The sequence below is a fragment of the Rhinoraja longicauda genome, chromosome 25 (genome assembly GCF_053455715.1).
Source record: "Rhinoraja longicauda isolate Sanriku21f chromosome 25, sRhiLon1.1, whole genome shotgun sequence".
NCBI lineage: Eukaryota > Metazoa > Chordata > Chondrichthyes > Rajiformes > Arhynchobatidae > Rhinoraja > Rhinoraja longicauda.
In genome coordinates this window covers 15,694,448-15,704,769 of record NC_135977.1, presented here as the reverse complement: position 1 = coordinate 15,704,769, position 10,322 = coordinate 15,694,448, and the positions used below count along the sequence as shown (strand labels likewise).

Below are 10,322 nucleotides of genomic sequence, written 5' to 3'. Positions count from 1 at the left end.
GAATGTTGATTTCTCCAACTTCAAGTAACCCATGCATTCCCTCTCTCTCCATCCCTCCCCCACCCAAGTCGCACCAGCTTCTCGTTCTCACCCAACATACATCTAACAATAGCCTGTTTCCATTATCATAGTTACGTTTTTGTATATCTTTCATTCATTGTTCTATTTCTCTCTACATCATCATCTATATGGTGTTTGGCACAAGTTGCCAGCGGAGGTAGTTGAGGCTGGGACTATTCCGTTTAAGAAACAGTTAAGACAGGTGCATGGACCGGACCAGTTTGGAGGCATATGAACCAAACGCAGGCATGGGGACTAGTGTAGCTGGGGCATGTTGGCCGGTGTGGGCAAGTTGGGCCTGTTTCCTTACAGTGATAGATACACTGTATCACTCTCGTTTCCCTTTCCCGTGACTTTCAGTCTGAAGAAGGGTCTCGTCCCAAAACGTCCCGCAAGAGATGCTGCCTGTCCTGCTGAGTGACTGCAGCTTTTTGTGTCTACCCTAATGCAGAAGGATGGACTTGCTTCCACATTGGGAGAGCTGGACTTCAGGGGTACACAACGTATAGAAAAGACAGACAGGTGGGCAGAGGGGGTGGGGTTGCTCTGATGGTAAGGAATGATATTCATTCCCTTGCAAGGGGTGACATAGAATCAGGAGATGTTGAATCAGTATGGATAGAAATGAGAAATTGTAAGGGTAAAAAGACCCTAATGGGAGTTATCTATAGGCCCCCAAACAGTAGCCTCGACATAGGGTGCAAGTTGAATCAGGAGATAAAATTGGCGTGTCAAAAATGTAATGCTACGGTGGTTATGGGAGATTTCAACATGCAGGTAGACTGGGAAAATCAGGTTGGAAATGGACCCCAGGAAAGAGAGTTTGTAGAGTGCCTTCGAGATGGATTCTTAGAACAGCTTGTACTGGAGCCTACCAGGGAGAAGGCAATTCTGGATTTAGTGTTGTGTAATGATCCTGATCTGATAAGGGGACTACAGGTAAAAGAGCCATTAGGAGGCAGTGATCACAACATGATAAGTTTTACTCTGCAAATGGAAAGGCAGAAGGGAAAATCGGAAGTGTCAGTATTACAGTATAGCAAAGGGGATTACAGAGGCATGAGGCAGGAGCTGGCCAAAATTGACTGGAAGGAGGCCCTAGCAGGGAAGACGGTAGAACAGCAATGGCAGGTATTCCTGGGAATAATGCAGAGGTTGCAGGATCAATTTATTCCAAAGAGGTGGAAAGACTCTAAGAGGAGTAAGAGACACCTGTGGCTGACAAGGGAAGTCAGGGACAGCATAAAAATTAAGGAGAGGAAGTATAACATAGCAAAGAAGAGTGGGAAGACAGAGGATTGGGACTCTTTTAAAGAGCAACAAAAGTTAACTAAAAAGGCAATACGGGGAGAAAAGATGAGGTAAGAGGGTAAACTAGCCAATAATATAAAGGAGGATAGCAAAAGTTTTTTTAGGTACGTGAAGAGGAAAAAAATAGTCAAGGCAAATGTGGGTCCCTTGAAGACAGAAGCAGGGGAATTTATTATGGGGAACAAAGAAATGGCAGACGAGTTAAACCGTTACTTTGGATCTGTCTTCACTGAGGAGGATACACACAATCTCCCAAATGTTCTAAGGGCCGGAGAACCTAGGGTGATGGAGGAACTGAAGGAAATCCACATTAGGCAGGAAACGGTTTTGGGTAGACTGATGGGACTGAAGGCTGATAAATCCCCAGGGCCTGATGGTCTGCATCCCAGGGTACTTAAGGAGGTGGCTCTAGAAATAGTGGAAGCATTGGAGATCATTTTTCAATGTTCTATAGATTCAGGATCAGTTCCAGCGTATGTTCACTAGGTTAATTCCCGGAATGGCGGGACTGTCGTATGTTGAAAGGCTGGAGCGATTGGGCTTGTATACACTGGAATTTAGAAGGATGAGGGGGGATCTTATTGAAACATATAAGATAATTAGGGGATTGGACACATTAGAGGCAGGAAACATGTTCCCAATGTTGGGGGAGTCCAGAACAAGGGGCCACAGTTTAAGAATAATGGGTAGGCCATTTAGAACGGAGATGAGGAAGAACTTTTTCAGTCAGAGAGTGGTGAAGGTGTGGAATTCTCTGCCTCAGAAGGCAGTGGAGGCCAGTTCGTTGGATGCTTTCAAGAGAGAGCTGGATAGAGCTCTTAAGGATAGCGGAGTGAGGGGGTATGGGGAGAAGGCAGGAACGGGGTACTGATTGAGAGTGATCAGCCATGATCGCATTGAATGGCGGTGCTGGCTCGAAGGGCTGAATGGCCTACTCCTGCACCTATTGTCTATTGACTTGCTTCCACTGGGTGCTGGCCCTGCCAGCTGCGCATTTACTCGGACAATTACGGTATGATGCGATGCGATGCTGGGGGAGTCCCGGCGGCCAATGGCAGCGCTTGCCGGCGGACCAACCATGTGACGGCGTTGCTGGCGAGGTCCCGCGAGAGTGGCGGAGCGCGGGAAGCGAGTGGCGATGGTTCTGCAGAACAGCGGGTACCGGCGGCGGTGGCCGGAGCAGGGCTCGGGCTCTGGCCCGTCGGCGCATTACAGGTGTGTGTGGAGGGGGAGAGAATGGAGCGGACGGCTCGGGTCCGTTGGCGTCTCGCGGTTGGAAGGCAGGCGAGCCGGCTGTCAATGTCAATGCTGCGCCGGTGTCCTATCTTTGGGCCAGTGGTGACTGGAGGATGGATCTGTGGTTGCCCGGCGCCGGGCAGAGGGTTATCACAGCGGGGATCTGTGGGGTAGGGAGGGGGAAGGAGAAGGAGGAGGGTCCGGTTCCTCCACCCCGCACTGAGACACCCCCCCCCAACGTCCTCGCCACAGATCCAGCGGTCCATAGCATCACATCCCACCCCCACCAATGATCGCCCCACCCCCTCTGCCCTGTGCTGTGTGCACTGTTGTTGTTCGTCATCTGTTTGGCTCAGAGTTGGTTAGTAAGTTTGCGGATTACAATGTGTTAGGAACTGCAAATGCTGGTTTAAACTGAAGATAGACACAAAAAGTTGGAGCAACTCAGCGGGACCCAATTTTGGGTCCCCGTTCCTTCTTTCCAGAGATGCCGCATGACCCGCTGAGTTACTCCAGCTTTTTATGCCTTAACACAGTGAATGGCAGGGCCCTGGAGAGTGGTGTGGAACAGAGACCCAGGGGTGCAAAGTACATAGTTCCCTGAAAGTGGTGCAGATAGATAGGGTGGTGAAAAGGGTATTTGGCATGTTTGGCTTCATCTGTCAGAATAAAGTTGGGATGTTATGTTAGTGAGACCACACTTACAGTAGTGTGCGCAGTTCTGGTCACCCAACTATAGGAAGAGTGCCATTAAGTTGGAAAGAGGAGAGACTGCATGCACCAGGGTTTTTTCCCCCTGGAGGTTGACAGGTGACCTTATAGAAGTATATAAAATCAAGAAGGTGAATTGTCAAGGTCTTTTTCCCAGGTTAGGGGAGTCTAACAACTCGAGGGCGTAGATTTAAGCTGAGGGGAAATATTTAAAAGGGGTGGAGGGTTTTCATACAGAGGATGGTGGGTATGTGGAATGAGCTGTCAGGGAAAATTTGTAAAGCTTAAAAAACATTTGGACAAGTACATGGAGAGGAAAGGTTTTGAGGGATATGGGCTAAATGCAGGCAAAACTAGTTCAGGTAGACAACTTGGTCAGCATGGACAAATTGGGCTGAACAACCTGTTTCCATGCTACATAGCTGTATTCGTTATTCAGATCCAGGTCCCATTTGTAAGCTTCTGCTTAATGCTTCCACTATCTTCTTGAGTAATGCATTTCAGGCCACAACAATCTACTCTGTAGCTAGTTTCTTTTTTTTGGGCAAATTATAATGCTGAACAGCTTTGTTAGATCTCCCTTTAACAGTCGTTTGTTGCGAGAAGAAAAATCTCAAATTCTCTCCAGATCATTGAAGGCCCTTGTCCCTGGTATCATACAATAGAATCTCTACTCTTTTTCCAGTGCCTACACATCTTTCCTAAGGTGTAATGCCCAGATTTAGAAAAATAGTCACTACCACAAGCTGACCACTAATTAATTTCAGTCTGAAGAAGGGTCTCGACCCGAAAGGTCACCCATTCCTTCTCTCCTGAGATGCTGCCTGACCTGCTGAGTTACTCCAGCATTTGTGAAATAAATATCTTCGATTTGTACCAGCATTTGTAGTTATTTTCTTACACTAATTTATGAAGGTTTACCACTATTGTTTGTATATCGCTAGTTACATTACTTATATTCATTTCTCTTGGGATGTTCAAAATTTGTGAATATTACTTTGTAGATTTCAGTGTCGTACAATTTAGTTATCACCAAAGTACGACTTGGACTAGTTGGGAGAATAAGGAAGGCAAATGCAATGCTCGAGAGAATTAGAATATAAAAACAGGGATGTAATGCTGAGGCTTTGTAAGGCACAGCTCAACCGTATTTGCAGTATTGTGCGCAGTTTTGGGCCCCATATCTGAGGAAGGATGTGCTGGCGTTGGAGAGGGTCCAGAGGCGGTTTACAAGAATGATCCCAGGAATGATTGGGGTAACATATGATGAGAGATTGACAGCACTGGGCTTGTACTTGCTTAAATTGCTAGTGGAATCAAGGGATATGGGGAGAAGGCAGGCACGGGTTACTGATTGTGAATGATCACCTATTTCCTATGTTTCTAAATCTATTTCAGCACTTTATGTAGATATTAGTAGGGAAGGTACAAATCAACCAATGAAGAACATTTGAAATGTTGCCACTGTTAAAATGTAGGATCCAAGTCAGATCTGTAAATCATGCCTTGAAACCAAAATTACAACAATGTGTAATTAACGCTATACCTACAGACACTAGGGATAATTTTACACTTAACCAACAAACCTGTACGTCTGACGTGTGGGAGGAAACCGAAGATCTCGGAGAAAACCCATGGGGAGAACTCCTTGCAGACAGCACCCGTAGTCAGGATCAAACCCGGGTCTCCGGAGCAAATTTGCCGATGATACAAAGCTAGGTGGCAGTGTGAACTGTGAGGAAGATGCTATGAGGTTGCAGGGTGACTTGGACAGGTTGTGTGAGTGGGCGGATGCATGGCAGATGCAGTTTAATGTAGATAAGTGTGAGGTTATCCACTTTGGTGGTAAGAATAGGAAGGCAGATTATTATCTGAATGGTGTCAAGCTAGGAAAAGGGGACGTACAACGTGATTTGGGTGTCTTAGTGCATCAGTCACTGAAAGGAAGCATGTAGGTACAGCAGGCAGTGAAGAAAGCCAATGGAATGTTGGCCTTCATAACAAGAGGAGTTGAATATAGGAGCAAAGAGGTCCTTCTGCAGTTGTACAGGGCCCTAGTGAGACCGCACCTGGAGTACTGTGTGCAGTTTTGGTCTTCAAATTTGAGGAAGGATATTCTTGCTATTGAGGGCGTGCAGCGTAGGTTTACTAGTTTAATTCCCGGAATGGCGGGACTGTCATATGTTGAAACACTGGAGCGACTAGGTTTGTATACACTGGAATTTAGAAGGATGAGAGGGGATCTTATCGAAACGTATAAAATTATTAAGGGGTTGGACACGTTAGAGGCAGGAAACATGTTCCCAATGTTGGGGGAGTCCAGAACCAGGGGCCACAGTTTAAGAATAAGGGGTAGGCCATTTAGAACAGAGATGAGGAAAAACTTTTTTAGTAAGAGAGTTGTGAATCTGTGGAATTTTCTGCCTCAGAGGGCAGTGGAGGCCAATTCTCTGAATACATTCAAGAGAGAGCTGGATAGAGCTCTTAAGGATAGCGGAGTCAGGGGGTATGGGGAGAAGGCAGGAACGGGGTACTGATTGAGAATGATCAGCCGTGATCACATTGAATGGCAGTGCTGGCTTGAAGGGCCGAATGGCCTTCTCCTGCACCTATTTTCTATTGTCTATTGAAAGTGCTGTTGGGCAGGAACTCTACTGCTGTGCCACCGTGCCGCCCTGGATTACATAGTAATCCAACTATGTACAAGCTGGCCAATGAGTTGATGTTAACAGATCATATAACCATGCTTCTTTGTGCTTCTGTTGCCCAGTGACGATGGCTCTTCTGCACTCAAGCGCCTGGAGCGCAGTCAGTGGACAGATGAGATGGATGCACGGTTTGGATTTGAACGCCTCAAAGATCCAGGAGAGAAAACAGGCTGGCTAATCAACATGCACCCAGTTAGTTGCCTTTTTGAATTCAGTTATTTCTGCTAGAAATTAATGCCAGCTCATAAACTTGGGCAAATTGACAGTAGACGTGCAGATGGTACGGCCGGTATTGTTTCTTTAGATTTAATTACAGATTAATATTAGTGATCATATAGAGAACAAAATAAGATTTGTGCATTATAATGAAGTAAATGCAGGATCACCACTGATTTTCTGCCAACTGATGGTCCAACACCTATTTTAATCCAGACAAAATTACGAGAGCACACTTGACAACCCCCCCAGAAGTTCCCCAAAAATGTGGCGACTAGGCTGGGTGAGGTGGCAGATATAGACCCCATTGGGACTTCCACAGCTGGACTTTTGATCAGCGGGATGAATTTGTCCCATGCTGCCGGGGCTCTGGAATCCGGCCAATCTGTTCCCATAGCTTGCTTGCAAGGTCGACTTGCAAGGGCATTGCAAGTTAGCCCCCCCTCCCCAGCAGCCGAGGTAGACTTTTCAAGTACCGCAGACTCCTCTTGGAGGGTGTAGGGTGATGGGCATGCCCTGCTGACAAAGCAGCGCCTCGGCCCTGGGGGCAGCCGCCAATCCGACCATCATCGGGACTTCAATGGGCAACTTGTTAACCGCCTGCCCATGCAAGAATGCAAGTTTCGCTGTAAATGTTATTTACATTTAATATTTGTTTCATTTATGTTTCTATCAGTCCATGGTGCTTTAGAGACACTGGGGGAGAGGGTGTAATTAGTAGATCAGAGGTGTATTGTTGAATCATTATTACGTGACCTCTCTTGCTCCAGCAAAACAGATAATCTGGCAAGCCTCTGGAACCAAGGGTGCCGGAAAATCGGTGGTGAACCTGCATGTCAAAAACAAAATCTTTTTGTTTACCAAACTAAATGTGTACATTTTGGTTTGCAGGCTGAAATCCTGAATGAAGACAAGAGAATGATCAGTGTTGTGGATTATTATTTTGTTGAGGAGGATGGAAGCAGGTTTAAGGTTTGTAACAAAATATAGAACACACTTGCTTTTCCACTGGTTACATGTAGGTCATAAAACATTTCTAACTGTAACTAATGAATTATTTAATATTTATGACACACAAGGTGATAATTTTGTCTGTCTATTGCTTTCTATTGTAAGAAATAGTGCTATTTGGCCTCATCACTTCCCATCAGCAAATCCATAACCTCCACGTAATTCCTTTACAAATGCACACCTGACTATTTTTCAAATAAGGTCGTAAGGAAGAGGAGTAGAATTAGGCCATTCGGCCCATCAAGTCTACTCCGACATTCAATCATGGCTAATCTATCACTCCCTCCTAACCCCATTCTCCTGCCTTCTCCCCATAACCTCTGATACCTGTACTAATCATGAATCTATCTATCTCTGCCTTAAAAATATCCACTGACGGCCTTCTGTGGCAAAGAATTCCGCAGATTCACCACCCTCTGACTAAAGAAATTTCTCCTCAGCTTCCTAAAAGAATGTCCTTTAATTCTGAGGCTCTGACCTCTAGTCCTAGACTCTCCCACTAGTGGAAACATCCTCTTCACATCCACGAGTTATTCACAAAATGCTGGAGTAACTCAGCAGGTCAGGCAGCATCTCGGGAGAGAAGGAATGGGTGACGTTTCGGGTTGAGACCCTTCTTCAGACTGAAGAAGGGTCTCGACCCGAAACATCACCCATTCCTTCTCTCCCGAGATGCTGCCTGACCTGCTGAGTTACTCCAGCATTTTGTGAATAAATCGATTTGTACCAGCATCTGCAGTTATTTTCTTATACTACTCTTCACATCCACTCTATCCAAGCCTTTCAATATTCTGTATGTTTCAATGAGGTCCCCCCTCATTCTTCTAAACTCCAGCGAGTACAGACCCAGTGCCGACAAACGCTCGTCATAGGTTAACCTACTCATTCCTGGGATCATTTTTGTAAACTTGTAAATAAGATGAGGATTTGTGCTGCAATTGCCATCTGCAGCAGTGAATTCCAAATCCTATCATGCTTTGAATATTTTTCCTAATTTCTCTTCCAACCCTGCAATCTTCTAGTGCAATTGCAGCCTTAATAGACTGTCGTGGTTACCCTCATGCCCTTTAATAATGTGATTTTATTTTTTTAGATTTGTGTCAGGCTTTCAATTTCTATTTGGATTCGCTGAATTATTATATTTCAATTATTTTATATCTGATAATGAATTTGGTCCACTGTTTATCATCTGTTGTACCATATAATTCAACATTTCTAACCATAAGTAATTAAGATGACGTGTTGCTTGGAAGGAGAAATAAGTCATGTCATCCTCTTAAGTACATTATACCATTCAGTAAATTTATGGCTGATCTCTTTAGTTCCATTACTAATTAAACATTTTGCATTATTTGCCATTCATATCTAGTTATAATTTGTAGAATTGCAAATATGAACTAGTTGCTTATGTAAGATTGCGCTTTTGCAGTTTGTGGATTTGGGATTCTGCCTACAGCTTTTACTGTAGCAAGTTTTATCAATTGCCAATATCATAAAATATAGTTCATCTTAAAATATTAATTTCAGTTTTTGTTGTAAAACAAAAAAAACACATGGCAAGAATCTGAAATAAAAACAGAAAATGCTAGAAATAATCAGCAGATCAGGCAACATCTATGGAGAGATGCAAAGTTAACGTTTTGATTCAATGTTAACTTTGTTTTTTTACCCGTGGATGCTTCCTAACCTGCCGAGTATTTCGATTTTTCTTGTCTCAGATGTGACATTCAGAACAAAGTTCTGTGTTTTGCAATCTCTATCCTGGTTGGTGTTCCTCATAGTCTGTTCATCATCTTTGCCTACTTATGTTATTGGGGCGTGAATTTTTCTTGTTTACGGGTAGACAATTAAATGTGCAGAAATAACTGGATTTCCAGTGTAAGCTACAATGACTGAGTTTCTGAAAATTTTATTTCCCAAAGATTTTTTTCTATATTTTGACATTAAAATATTTTGCAAAGCTCTGGTTAGAAAAGGCTTAATAAAAATCTCTTTACATCATGCTAGTTGTCAGTTTATTGTCTCTTTCTTTTTTTCAGGTTGCTCTGCCTTTCCAACCTTACTTCTATGTTGCCACAAAAAAGGTTTGTAAAAAAAAGGCTATCAGCGAAAATAGTCCCAATCTGTCTCAACTTCCACTGCTTCGCCGATGATATCCAGCTCCTCATCTCCACCAAGTCAATCTCCTCCACCACACACTCTACACTGACAAACTGCATTACTGAAATAAAATCTTGGCTTCAATCAAACTTCCTCAAACTCAATTGCAACAAATCTGAAATCATCATCATTGGTCCAAAAATGCTCACCAAATCCACCCAAAACTTCATCCTCAACATTGATGGTCTCCCAGTATCCACCTCACCTCACATCCGGAATCTTGGAATCATCCTTGATCAAACCCTCTCCTTCGACAAACACATCAAACACATCACAAAGACAGCCTTCTTCCACCTCAAAAACATTGCCCGTCTCCGTCCATCCCTCTCCTCCACAGCTGCAGAAACCCTCATCCACGCCTTCATCACCTCCCGTCTGGACTACTGCAACAGCCTCCTCTATGGCGCACCCTCAAAAATCATCAATAAACTTCAATACATTCAAAACTCCGCTGCCCGTCTACTCACACACACCTCGATCCGTGACCATATCACCCCCGTCCTTTATAAACTCCACTGGCTCCCCATCCCCCAGAGAATCCAGTACAAAATCCTCCTCATAACCTACAAAGCCCTCCATAACCTGGCCCCATCCTACCTGACCGACCTCCTCCACAGGCACACTCCCACCTGCACCCTCCGCTCTGCCGCTGCCAATCTCCTATCCCCCCACATCCGGACTAAACTCAGATCCTGGGGGGACAGGGCTTTCTCCATCGCTGCTCCCACCCTGTGGAACTCACTACCCCAAACCGTTAGAGACTCCCCCACACTCACCACATTCAAAACATCGCTGAAGTCTCAGCTGTTCAGTACTGCCTTCAACCACTGAAGGTCACCTCACCTACTGTCTCCTTTCTCTGTTCATTTATTTATTTACTTATTTATCTATTTATTAATTTCCCTATGT

General features: G+C 44.6%; 1 protein-coding gene across 1 annotated transcript in view; it reads left to right on the top strand.

Annotated features, from left to right (window-relative positions):
• Positions 1–2,481: 2,481 nt before the first annotated feature.
• The window catches only part of pole (polymerase (DNA directed), epsilon), an 88,665-nt gene continuing 80,824 nt past the window's right edge, over positions 2,482–10,322 (top strand). The window contains exons 1-4 of the mRNA XM_078421429.1: positions 2,482–2,586; positions 6,089–6,218; positions 7,134–7,214; positions 9,293–9,337. Coding sequence (XP_078277555.1) covers positions 2,510–2,586; positions 6,089–6,218; positions 7,134–7,214; positions 9,293–9,337 — 333 coding nt within the window. The 5' untranslated portion in view covers positions 2,482–2,509. The remainder of the gene's footprint in view (positions 2,587–6,088; positions 6,219–7,133; positions 7,215–9,292; positions 9,338–10,322) is intronic.